Source organism: Harmonia axyridis, chromosome 7 (assembly GCF_914767665.1).
Source record: "Harmonia axyridis chromosome 7, icHarAxyr1.1, whole genome shotgun sequence".
Lineage (NCBI taxonomy): Eukaryota > Metazoa > Arthropoda > Insecta > Coleoptera > Coccinellidae > Harmonia > Harmonia axyridis.
Genome location: NC_059507.1, coordinates 20,135,632 through 20,149,159, shown reverse-complemented (window position 1 = coordinate 20,149,159; position 13,528 = coordinate 20,135,632). Strand labels below are relative to the sequence as shown.

Sequence of the window (13,528 nt, the reverse complement as noted above, 5' to 3'; positions counted from 1 at the left end):
TTTCCAGAAATCTGTTCAGCGGGTCGAGAATAGAGCAAAATATTTACGATCTGATTTATGATATCTTATTATTTCGAAAAAAGGGATCGGTTTTTTGCTCTAAGTCTTATAGTAATTGGGATACCCTGTACATGTATTCGAACACTCCTTTCACTGTTCAATGTCTTTTCTGCTGAAAGATTGAACATTCGAAAATACTCTGATGTGACCTAAAATTCAAACTTTAAAGATTATACATATCTGACCCCACTCAATAGAATATTGCTGAGAAATGACGTTGAACCCTGTATTATGTTTTAAAAAGAGGGATATATTATAAGGCCAAAATGTTTCTCCCGAGCCATGTTTCCAAATTAGACGTGAAACATGAAGGAGGTATCGCTCATTTAGGTACTGTTTATTGAGTCATACTCATTGATAACCGAAAATCAACAGTTTCCGAGATATTTGCGTTATTGTATTTTTTGAAGAATATTCTCACCTCACTTCATTTTTCGTCAATGTTTTCAACGTTGACCAGGTTTAACTTGAAATTTGGATTATTTTCATCAGAAAAAGATATAATATGTATGAAAAAAGCAAAATTTTGCTATATCAGATGTTGAATAAGAATTAGTTTGATTTGAAATATGGTATATAAAGCAAATATTGGTAAGTTTCTAGTTTAAATTTGCCTGTAATTTTCGAATTTCACGATTCATGTTTAATAAAATTATTGAAAAAATTTGCCAAATGTCTTCTATATTTCTTAAAAAACTTTTCGTTAGTTTGTATTGGCACTAGTTTTGTATCAGCAGATTTTGATTTGGAAAAGGAAAGAAGCAAAAAGAAGGAAGTAATTGATTAAATTTTTTTATTGCAATTAAACTCCACGTTTAAGCATTTAAATTATATTTGAAATGACCTCCACCATTCCTTATAGGTACAAGCATGTGCTATCTTTCTTATTTCTTCAGTTGTTATTATCCGCCTGAAATTTACTCTCAATCTTCTCGCTGCTTCGTCTATTCTAACGGTGTTCTTGAAAATAATTCAAGATTATTATCAAATTTGGTCAACGTAGAAAAATTTGACGAAAAATAAGAAACCTTTAAAAATCACAAGAACTCAAATATCTCGTAAAATGTTGATTTTTTGTTATAACTAAATATGGCTTTAACTATATCAAATGAGTCATACTAACACGTCCTCCAAGATTCACTTCTAATTTGGAAACATATTGTAGGTATATGTTTATAATGAAACTCTGGATATGCGATCTAATAGGGTTCAATTGGTGCATAAATGAACGAGCGCTAAAAAGCCCTTGACTGCTTTGTTATTTTTTTTCCAATCACTGATTTCACATATAAAGCATTCTATAATTTTATCGAAGCATTTCTTTTTTCAGTTTTCATACGTGGCAACCCCTATTTTCGTCGATGCAACACTTCAAGCACCAAAGATTCTCCGCTATACCCTGAAATGAACTCCAAAACGAAATTAACGAATTCACCACAAACCACAGATTTCGAATTCATAGAACAACGAGAATAGAAAACGGTTTGCATGCAACGCACTCAACCCTTTTCATTGTACCCCGTTTCAATAGACGTTTTAAATCATATTCCGTGGTCTTGCCGGCACTAAAGCGGTCTCCGTGTATTTTAATTTCCTGTTTTGAACCGGTTAGTTTTAGGTGCACCGCATTGGACAGGGCGATCTTCATGTTTGGATTGATTTTCAGTTTTCGATCGGCCTCAAGGGCATTTGGGCATTGGTCGTATCGATATTAGCTCATATTTATGAGCTGATACATCAGGCTGGAGTTGGAAACTCAGGAAATTGTGTCCTGATTGAGAATCCGAGTGGATGGTAGATAATCAACATCATAACGGGTAATTTGATGGATGACAATCATTATATCCAAGGGGGAGCTGTTTTGTTCTATGGTTTTGCACTGTGGATCTTTGAGATTGATCGGGGAAGAATAAATTCTATCACATCTTGATTTTTTGTTATATACGTCTTATAGTGTTTTTATTATATACTAACTGACAAAGAAACTGCAACACAGAAGGAGCTGTTTAAATTTTAAACAACAATTTTTTTGGTGAAACATATACAGGGTGTCCCGTAAAGACCACGTCAAACCGAGGGAGAATGTAGATCAAAGGATATCCCACCTGCTATGACAAAATTCCCATTATGAAAGTCTTACCGTTTTCGAGATATTTTTTTTTTTGAAAATTATTAATTTTTGCCCCTTTCAATAGTTCTGCCCTTACGGTTGGTACAATTTTACAACTTTCTGGTTAATTTTTTCAGTGAAATATTGCTGAAGAATGATTTCAACGTTTACATTAAAAACATCCTCCGAAAATTTTAAAGGGGGGCTATGAGAAATATTTTTATCGGAAATTTTGGTAGTGGATAATTTTGTTCATGAAGTTTAGCCCATCGTAGTGGAAAAAAAATGTACCGAGCTACTGCTGCACATAACACCAATAAATTGTCTATTTTATAGTGATTTCAAAGAGGTATCACACAAGTCATTTGTTGTTCAAAGAAAAAAGATATGGCTGTTTTTATTCAAATGGGTACGTTTCTGACAAAATCAAGTTTGTCAGTTCTGTTAAGAAATCTTCGATGTTGCATTACTTAGTGAACAATGGCAATTGTTTACGTTTGAAAATATTACTCGCATGATTATTCACCTCAACGAAATTCAATTTTGCCGGCAAATTTTGGAAAACATCATGCAGATCCAGATTTTTTCAATAAGATCATTTGGAGCGACGAGTCTTCCTGTACCAAGGATGGGTACATGGAGACCTAAATCCTCTGGACTTTTAATATTGGGGCTGCCTAAAATACAAAGTATACGCAACACCCAAACGTGATGAAGCCGAATTGCGGATGCGTTCTCTCAATTCGGCATCATCACGTATGGGTGTTGCGTATACTTTGTCTTTTAGGCAGCCCCAATATTAAAACTCCAGAGGATTCAGGTCTTCATGTACCCATCCTTGGTACAGGAAGACTCGTCGCTCCAAATAATAAAAGTCCATAGGATTTAGGTCAGGTGAACGAGGAGGCCACAAAATTTCCCCTTCTCTTCCAATCCACCGGTGGGGATAAGTTCTATGCAAATGTACGGTAACTTCGAGTCAGTAATGTGCTGGGCATCCATCATGTTGAAACCACAGACTACATCGCAGCGCCAGTGGCACATCTTCCAATAAAATGGGCAGCTGGTTGGTTAAAAATTCCAAAACATAGTTTGCGTTCAGTGATGGCGGCAGTTCGATCGGGCCCAAAATTGCACCATTAAATATTCCAGTCCATAAATTGATCTTGAATCGATATTGTGATCTATTTCTCTCTCCTCGTGTGGATTTATGATATTCCAGCTATGCGAATTGTGGAGATTTATGTACCCATCCTTGGTATAGAAAGACTCGTCGCTCCAAATGATCTTATTAAAAAAATCTGGATCTGCATGATGTTTTCCAAAATTTGCCGGCAAAATTGAATTTCGTTGAGGCGAATAATTATGCGAGTAATATTTTCGCACGTAAACAATTGCCATTGTTCACTAAGTAATGCAACATCGAAGATTTCTTAACATAATTGACAAACTTGATTTTGTCAGAAACGTACCCATTTGGATAAAAACAGCCATACCTTTTTTCTTTGAACAACAAATGTCTTGTGTGATACCTCTTTGAAATCACTATAAAATAGACAATTTATTGGTGTAATGTGCAGCAGTAGCTCGGTACATTTTTTTTCCACTACGATGGGCTAAACTTCATGAACAAAATTATCCACTCCCAAAATTTCCAATAAAAATATTTCTCATAGCCCCCCTTTAAAATTTTCGGAGGATGTTTTTAATGTAAACGTTTAAATCATTCTTCAGCAATATTTTACTGAAAAAACTAACCAGAAAGATGTAAAATTGTACCAACCGTAAGGGCAGAACTATTGAAAGGGGCAAAAATTAATTATTTTCAAAAAAAAAATTTATCTCGAAAACGGTAAGACTTTTATAATAGAAATTTTGTCATAGCAGGTGGGTTATCCTTTGACCTACAGTCTCCTTCGGTTTGACGTGGTCTTTACGGGACACCCTGTATAGTAGAGCAAGGAAAGGACTAAATGATTGAAATTCGGAGAAAAAAATGAAAGGTTTACAATTTTTTTTTAAATTTGTTAATAATGTGTTTGTCCACCCCGATTATCCATACATTCCTTGATACATCTCGGCATTTATGCAATAAGATGGTCTATTTCTTCTTGAGGGCTACTTTCCCGAGCTACCTGTACTTGATGTCATGTCATGATAAATTTAAAAGCCGTCTACCCATGATGTCCCAAACATGCTCTATGGGTGAGATCTGGGCGGCCATGGCGAATGATTCACATGAATCGCTTCGAAAAAGTTTAAACTAACTCTGGCAACATGAGGTCGGGCAATATATTGCTGAAATATTGGATTCTCGAGCCGGTTAAGGTAAGGGCTCCACTAGTTCTTGAAGATAACGCAGCGCTGTCATGTTACCTCGAATAAAGACTAAAGGTGACCTACTTGCATATGCAATAGCACCCCATACCATAGGAATTTCAACAACAACTAAACATCGACTTTGGATCTCCTCGAACAGCTGGTTTGTTGTAAAATTAAAAAAAACTTGCAAAAAAACGACTACAATATTTAAGTGACAAAAATTGTTCACATGGAAAAACCTTCACGACTTTTTCTTCGAATTCAATCAAATACTCCTTGCTATACTATCGATACTTCACCAAAAATAATTTAAAATTCAAACAGCTCCTTCTGGGTGTTGCAGTTTTTTTGTCAGTTAGTATGGTTGTCTTAAGTTGTATTAGGTTTTTGTCAGAATTTCGTCTGAATGATCAACAGAAAACTTTTGCTCCAAACGAGTAATAATTTTTGAGAAGTGTTGATTATTTTCGGATTTTTCTATCTTAATAAACTGTGAATTTGAAACAAATTATATTACCTAGCTAACTCTTCACTAAATGAGTCCCGGACCTAACCAGTAATTTGTCTTCATCAGTTAAAATTTTCAAGACTAATGAATAATATACTTCAAGGCTACTCTAACATTTCATACTTTTTCTGTAGGAAAATTCATATTTACTTTCGAAATAGGCTTCAACTTCAGCAATTATTTCTTCATTCGAGCAACATTTCTTTCCCTGTAACATTTTTCTAAATTTTGCAAAAAGCCAGTTTCTAATCAGTGATGGTCAGATGGATCAAAGAAATAATGTATTAGGTATAAAGACTATTAAAAAAAAACTCATTAGTTATCTAATGAGAGAATTTTGGTTTTTAATAGTCTTTCGTAATGTAAAAAATTGTTTCCAGTGGCCTGAAACAATGTAAATGTCCGAAAGCTAGGCCAAATTTAATGAAGAGCTTAATAAGATCTTTGAGTGACTTTATACCTAATACATTATTCCTTTGATCTTGTTGCAAAGTCGATAATTCTTTTCTTGCAAATGGTCAGATGGATTTTGGCGAGTCTTTTTCGAGCCAAATTACGAGGTGAGACGGTGTTTCGTCCCGAGATCGCTGGCGAACTCATTAGTTGGGCTATCCATCGATCTCTGCCCAAGACACACCATCTCACACCAACGTGGAGAGGTGACCCTGTTTCAACGCAACGCAACGATCTCTTTAAATCAGTAGGGGCCGTAGTAGTGCGGCGCGAAAACTCCTACTGTCCTTTGTGAGCAGACAAAGTCACTACAGGATAATTAGCTGGGTGGTCCAGAAGTTGGAAGCGCAATTCATTCAATCTGACAATGGTTTTAATCGATTTGTGACAAGGAATTTGGGGTCGATTTGTGACAAAGAAAGACCGCCCCAAAATACGGATACGATAACCTTGTCAGGTATTGTTTGAGATTTTGGTAGCTTTGGACACCTTCCGCCGACTCCTTTCCGCTTAGATAGTGCTCTCTTCAACTCAGGAATGTATACTTATGAATCTATAGACAAGACAAGAAGAGTTTATTTACACGTTTTTCATACAAGATATTTTTTTTACGATAGTTTTTAGTTAATTATATATAATTGCTAGTTCCTGCAAATAATTTTTGCTTAACTACAGTTTTCATAACATAAAGGACATAAAGTCTATAAAATTTTCTTTTTTGTACAAGGATGATGTAATTCAGTTTAGGATATGTTTGGTTATATGCAGGAATATAAAAATAAAAAACCTGCTCAAGGCATGAATCTATAGAAAGGCACACACGAAAGGGAATTTTAGAAGATTTGTTCTGGCGCCGATCAGCTCTAATTATCTGGCAATTGATGCGTAATGACAGTCCAAGTCGTTGAACGATTCGGACTGTGATGGCTTGATTTCTGAAATTTCCGAATTCAGATGACCAGCATGTTCAGTGATTCTTCGACCACTTTTAAAGTCAGTATACTTCCTTTTAGTTTTTGTTTTTGGTGAGAAATGAAAAAAGATAAGAATCTCAATTTTCAATGAAAGTGCCACACAATTGAAATTATAGTAAGAAGGGCAATTGGTAATGGAAGCAAGTCAAATTTGCGTATCCAGGCAACATGACTACCGTGCGTTACATCAAGGAGGTAGTGGAACCACATGCCTTGTCTTATAGAAGGATGCTTACCAACCAATATCTCCAAGGAGCTAATGTATGTCCTTATATCAAGAAGGTCCATTTGGAAGACGATTAATACCCGATCTTTCATCCATTGAAGACGTCTGGGACATTATAGAAAGAAGATTACTAAATTACTATTGGGTATTCTTTTTGAGCGCTCGTTCCCCGAACAATTCGCTATACCATTTCATCACAATGTTTGTATTTTTAGAATTTTGAGCAAGTTATGGTTCAACTCGATGATGATCGAATTCGTCCTCAAATCCAATTCGTATAAGAGTTTTATTAGCGCATGAATGACGAGCGCTCAAAAACTGCATACTTCACGCTAATGCTTTCTCAATTTTCATCAATGAAATGAAACTGAATCCATGACAAAAATGATATATAACAGGTTTAGAGGAACTAACTATGGAAAAACACTAATGTATTGTCCTACGTTTCGTTTAATTTATAAATTTTCTTAAAGGAAATACTGTGTAATATTCTTGGTCAATCCATTTCATCTAGACTCTTAAGAATCAATAAAATTGAAGAATGACATTAAATTGAGAAAGCCGATACAGAAACTGTGGTTTTTTATGCTTTTGATTTGCGTCAATTTGGTTGAGGCACAGTATTTTTCCTGATGATGCTTTTGAACTAAAGTCAACGTCGGATTATATACATAACTGGTTTTTTCCATAGTTTGGCCATGTAGGTAAGCCGAAGGCGTCACAATAACTTCCAAATCGATGATTTTTCACCTAAAATTTCAAGCCTCAATAATTTCGCAACTTTGAAAATTTTGAACTGGCTTTCGTAACAAATAACGCCAAACATGAATTTGTGGACCCCTAAATTTGCGACGTGGGGGCGGGCGCGTCTTGAGCTCCTCTGCTTTCCTGCTTTGCCAATCTGAATCGCTCTGACTTCGTTAGTATCCGGTGTCTTAACATTCTCAACCTTCGATTCAAGAATATTAAAACAGAAATCATAATCGAAAGTTTAATTTGAATTAGAACTTTTGACTTATCGTAATCGGAATCGCTATCGAAGCTCCGTATCATCTCTACAAATAACCTTCATCGTTGATTTTTTAATTTATCTTCATTCGAGTTAAATGAAGGGTTTGCAGTGATTCACACAACGAAAAAACATTCTTTCAAACATCCACTCATTCTAGGTTGGTGTTATCAAAATGAAAATCGGAAATTTTATTCCAAACTCAGCGCCAACAATATTGCGTAGAATTTTCCCATCACCTCATCTCCAAATTTATAATATCTCTGCACAGCAAGAAACTGTCAGAGGAAACCATTTGACTAAGGTTCCCGGTTTTCTTTTTTAAACAAAAGTACGCTTCGTTTATAAATGACACAATAAACAAAGCAGGCGGGCAGGGCAACGAATACCTACAGGATACCGTTAGTTCTGCGAGAACATTTCCAGCTAAAGAAAAGGCGACGTTAAGTATGAGTTATGATATCAATGAGCCTGAGACACGGATAAGCTGAGGTATTACTGCAAGTGAGGTTCTTGTAAGGGTAATGCAGTGGCGTCCTTGCCTAATTCTACGAACGAAGGTTATAAGAAAGTAGTTGGTCGACGGTGAATTGTAGGTTTATCTATGCAGCTGCAAGTAGTTCCTTTTTGTCTTGTTCAAGAAAGATGACTCTGTTCTAGTCAGTGGCAACTCGTTGTCCTTCTAACCAAGAAGTCTAAATACTCTGTTAATGACGCTTACACTAGAGCGAATAACATGTGGGTACAGTGTGTCCCAAATTCGTGACACCATGCTAATTTTTGATAAAACCGAAGATACCTATAATCGATTTGATATTGCTGCTATATTTTACGAGCTATAAGGTGGTCATAATGACAACATTGGAATATACTTGTCCTTGCCTAATTCTACGAACGGAGGTTATAAGAAAGTAGTTGGCGGACGGTGAATTGTAGGTTTATCTAGCTGCAAGTTGTTCCTTTTTGTCTTGTTCAAGAAATATGACTCCGTTCCAGTCAGTGGCAACTCGTTGTCCTTCAACCAAGGAGTCTAAATACTCTGGTAATGACGCTAACTAGACCGAATAACATGTTGGTACAGTGTGTCCCAAATTCGTGACACCATGCTAATTTTTGATAAAACCGAAGATACCTATAATCGATTTGATATTGCTGCTATATTTTACGAGCTATAAGATGGTCATAATGGCAACATTGGAATATACTTGTCCTTGCCTAATTCTACGAATGGAGGTTATTAGAAAGTATAGTTGTCGGACGGTGAATTGTAGGTTTATCTAGCTGCAAGTTGTTCCTTTTTGTCTTGTTCAAGAAATATGACTCTGTTCCATTCAATGGCAACTCGTTGTCCTTCAAACCAAAGAGTCAGAATACTCTGTTTATTACGCTCACTAGACAGAAGAACATGTAGGTACAGTGTGTCCAAAACTCGTGACACCATGCTAATTTTTGACAAAACCGAAGATACTTACAACAGATTTGATATTGCTGCTATAATGTACGAGCTACAGGGTGGTTATAACGGCAACATTGTGTATTATTTTTCGACATTTCATTTGTCATTTATGTTTGGTAGTACCTAGTGGGCTATATAATTATGACTTCAACAACGTTCAGAAATTGTTATATTGCATTATCAACATCAGATAAATTTAATTAGAATCAATAGATGACATTATTCTAATCGACTCACTATTCGTCATATTGTAAATATATTTGAAAAAGAGGTTCTTGTAAGAACTTGCCTAATTCTATACGTTTAGAAATTGTTAAACTGTTTAGTCAAAATCAATGAATCTTGCGAATTAAAAAGATCTTACGCTTCTCGCAAGCACTATCATCATCCGAAACAAGTGAGAAACTTTTTATTATTGCACAAAAATACAAGTAAAAGGTTTTTTTGTAATCCATATATTTTCGTTGTTTACAATTTTTTTGTTATTTATTCAATACATTTTTTATTTATGATTCTCCTCCATGTCACTTCTTTAGCATGAGCTGTATTTCTTCGAGTGTCTTTCCTTTAGTCTCGGGAATAAATATCATAGTCAAAATGAAGGTAGAAGCAGAAAAGGCGCTAAACATGTAAAACACAAAATGCATCCCATACGTTTCGTTCAACCACTGATAAGCGTATATGGAAACAGTTGAGAAAAAAACGTACATCCCATCCGCTACACTCATTCCTAAAGCTTTAACCTTAGCAGAAAATATCTCTGCTGTCATCACTATCGGAATCGTACCTATTCCAAACTTGAAGAATGCGGCGTAGAACATGATAAACACTATAGGAATCCAGCTCAAAGCTTTCACATCAACACCAGAAGCCTTCAATTGGAAGAATACACCAATACCTAAAAGACACAATCCCGCAGTGATGCAAGATATGTTCACCAGCACTTTACGTCCAAACTTATCTACAATCAAACTGGCAACTATGGATGCTAACATCATGATGCCCGAATATACAATTGCAGCTGAGTCGGAACTTACAAACGTGACATCAGCAGCACTCAGGATGGTGTGAAGATTCATCAGTATAGCTGAGAAACCAATCATGTGTTGACCACAGTTAAGAATAGTCATGACCCATATGGCTCTTCTGTTGCTCTTAACTAAAATTAAATCTTGTAGTCTTCCTTTTTCAGCTTTTTGTCTCTCTATAGCAGAATGTATAGCCTTGAACTCTTCGTCTATGTCATCTGTTCCACGGAGGAATCTCAAAGATTTTCTTGCAGCCTCTTCTTTCCCTTTGTATAGGTGGAAATATGGAGATTCAGGCATAAAAGGGAATATGATGAGTTGTGTTGTGACGATGCATGCTCCTACTATAGGTGGGATACGTATAGATACGAAAGGCGCGATGCAGTAGATCAAAAAGACACCACCTAGTTCCATTACGTAGATAGTGCCAGCTAAAAAGCCACGAATTTTTTCGTGGGCTATCTCAGCAACATACATGGGTGAACATACGAAGGCTACATCAGCTGCAGCTCCTACCAAACTTCTTGCTATGTACAGGTATTCAACCCTGGTTGCAGTACCTAAAATGTTGAAAAGATGTAGCAAACTAATGGCAGTGAGAGAGCTGAAGAAATAAGAAGAGATCATTGAGTTCTGCAAACTTTCAAGTGAGTTTCGACAAAGCAGCTGGTGGAGATGTCCAGAAAAACTTTAGAAAATTGAGAATAATGGAACGGCGACAAATTTTTTAATGAACAACATGCCAAGCTTACACACCTTCAATCCCCAAGGGTTGAATCATTGAACGTACTAGACTCATGCCGATGGAATAGTCAACATTCAATTAATGAGTCGTTATGACAGCCAGATTAAACATGTTTAAAATATAACAACCTTTGAAAGTATTACCTATTAAGGTCCAACCAATCAGACTTGTTGCTGAGGCCACAAGAACCGACTTTTGTCTTCCGATCTTGTCAGCTAAGTATACTGTTAATGGTAAGCTCACTAGACCAAATATCATGTATAATGCTTCTAACCAAACAACATCATTTTGTGTTATTTTGATTGGACTATCTTCTTCGAGTAGAATTGGTATTGTTGGTGCAGTCCAACCATAATGCATACCATCAGAGAGAGCGTTGAGAGTACCTGAAAAAAATTACTTCTCAAATATGAAATTGAAGGTTTTTCTAATAATTTCGAGGAATACATTGAAGAATGATACATCCTTAGTAGCTTGTTTGATCGAATAAGTTTAACGATCAAAGAAATCAATAATAATAATGTTAACTACCACATCGAATGCAGTCTTTTCTATTTCACGTGTATTTGGAGATAATTTAATAAAAAATATTCACTCGAATTATATACAGATTATGAATGCATATATCTGGTTTGTAAACATTGATCTTATCTTAAGCAGCATAAAAACACAATATAATTTACTATTTACTTATTTAAATAAAGGCCAAATAAAAATATTTTTGAACCGACAAAAGCTCTAACAAAATGAAGGGATTAATAGTTTTTCAAATGAGTTTTTGACTAACTGAATAAATATGTTATTCTAATTTTAGATTAGATTTCTCAATCTCTGGTATTTATTCTGATTATTTAAGATATCATGAATTATGACGAAAAATTTGAATAATGAATTGGGAAATATATAAAAGAAAAAGAAATTATGATAACAAACAATTTGAAACATGAATTAGGAAATATATAAAAGAAATCAAATGAGTGTGAAATAAAAGTGAACTATAATAAGAACTGTCTGACTTTAAATGATCTAGTTACAAAATAAATTTTTATTTTATTAATTTTTATACATTCCTTTACAAGGATTTATATTTTTTGTGACATTAGTATTATAAAATAACCTCCGGCATCTGAGATGGTTATTGGTATTGGATTGACTCCGACTCAACTTGATGAAAATTCATTCAAATCGAAATTGAATGACAGTCAATTCATTTTCATATTTCCTCAGTGAATTAATCAGAAACAACGAAGATACTACATAAAAAGATAAGTTAACCTGTAATGATTGACGAAGGGTATATATTGGACAAACATGAAGATCTTTTCAGATTGAATATCTAAGCTAATTTCAAAATAACACTATGGATAATATGCAGGTTGTTTTCTGAAATTTCTAAATTTTTGTCTGCATAACTATTTTATATGTCCATATATGAATTTGACTGAAAATTCGTTTTTTGAATAACATATATTGCATCAACATGAAATTAGAAAAAAAAAATATTACAAATTTTGCAATTCGCCTCAAAGATCATTTTTAAAATAATTTCCACCTATTCAATATAATTTTCTGATCGTTCAATAAGGTTGGCGACCTATTGTTTGATAAGATCGAGAGTAATCCGTACCACGTCGCAAGCCATTTTTATGCGCTCAATTAATTGTGTCCAACTAGGATTGAGTAGACAATCTGAAACACTCGCATGAAAGGGCTGTGGAAAATTCTCATTCGAAACTAAATTAATATTGGACACTTGCTCCCCGAACAGAACGGCATAGGTATCATTTCGTATCGATGTCAATATCTTTCGAATTTTGAGCAGAGAATATTCTGAAATAATAAGGTTCATCTCACTGATGACAAATCCAAGGGTACAATAGGCGCATTAATTAACAAATACTCAATAGCTTCCTGGTTTCCTATGTTTTTTAAGATTATTTGTGAATATTGTCGTTTTTTAAATTTGAAAAAAGTTCGAACTCCCACAAAAAAGACATATTCAAGAGGAGTTGTTTGAATAACTAAGAAACAAACAATCAATTTTTATTATACGGACTCAAGTAGATAATTAGTTTGAAAATGTAGCAAAGCTATGAAACTCGGGTCACTGTTCTGTAACCATACTCGTGTATAATAAAGTAGTGATAGTTAACTAATTCAATTTTATTATTCCTATTTCGAGTTATTAGTGACGAATATTTTTCTGAAAATACTTCAGGTAAGTTTATTAGTAGGTTACTCACCAAAGAGCATACATAACAGTTGAGGACCAGTCCCTCTGAATAAATTGACGTAAGCTTTAAACATTATGCTGCTTTCTTATCCGAGTGAGATGTTACTAAGACATCGCCAGGTAGTCAACTGAAAAATTCGTTTTCTGAAATAAATATGTATTTTACGTTATCTTGAAATGCAAGGTACATTCGAATTTATCCACGCTAATTTGGTTATTATGTCACATAATCCATAAAGCTGTAAAGATCCTGTTAGTGATTATCTCACATTGTTCATCCTATGATCAAATATTATGCTTAGTAATAAGTTGCAACTGAAACAATCAGGTATGAAAATTTGAAAATTCAGTTCACAAATGTTGTTTCATCTAAACCGCTGATATGGTGAATATAAAGTTTTCGA

At 34.8% G+C, this 13,528-nt stretch overlaps 1 protein-coding gene across 1 annotated transcript; it reads right to left on the bottom strand.

Annotated features, from left to right (window-relative positions):
• Positions 1–9,487: 9,487 nt before the first annotated feature.
• LOC123684532 (facilitated trehalose transporter Tret1-like) lies at positions 9,488–13,290 on the bottom strand. The gene is made up of 3 exons (XM_045623824.1): positions 13,135–13,290; positions 11,035–11,277; positions 9,488–10,706 (listed from the first exon to the last, which is right to left on the bottom strand). The coding sequence occupies exons 1-3, from the start codon at positions 13,196–13,198 to the stop codon at positions 9,643–9,645; spliced, it is 1,371 nt and encodes a 456-aa protein (XP_045479780.1). The 5' UTR covers positions 13,199–13,290; the 3' UTR covers positions 9,488–9,642.
• Between the last annotated feature and the right edge of the window lie 238 nt (positions 13,291–13,528).

What these genes read in the sequence shown, in the direction of transcription:
- LOC123684532 (XM_045623824.1), bottom strand. Translation starts at nt 13,198, where the DNA reads ATGTTTAAAGCTTACGTCAATTTATTCAGAGGGACTGGTCCTCAACTG. An exon ending in ACTGTTATGTATGCTCTTTG is followed by an intron (nt 11,278 to 13,134) that starts GTGAGTAACCTA and finishes AATTTTTTTCAG; the next exon opens with GTACTCTCAACGCTCTCTCT. An exon ending in GATTGGTTGGACCTTAATAG is followed by an intron (nt 10,707 to 11,034) that starts GTAATACTTTCA and finishes TCAACATTTTAG; the next exon opens with GTACTGCAACCAGGGTTGAA.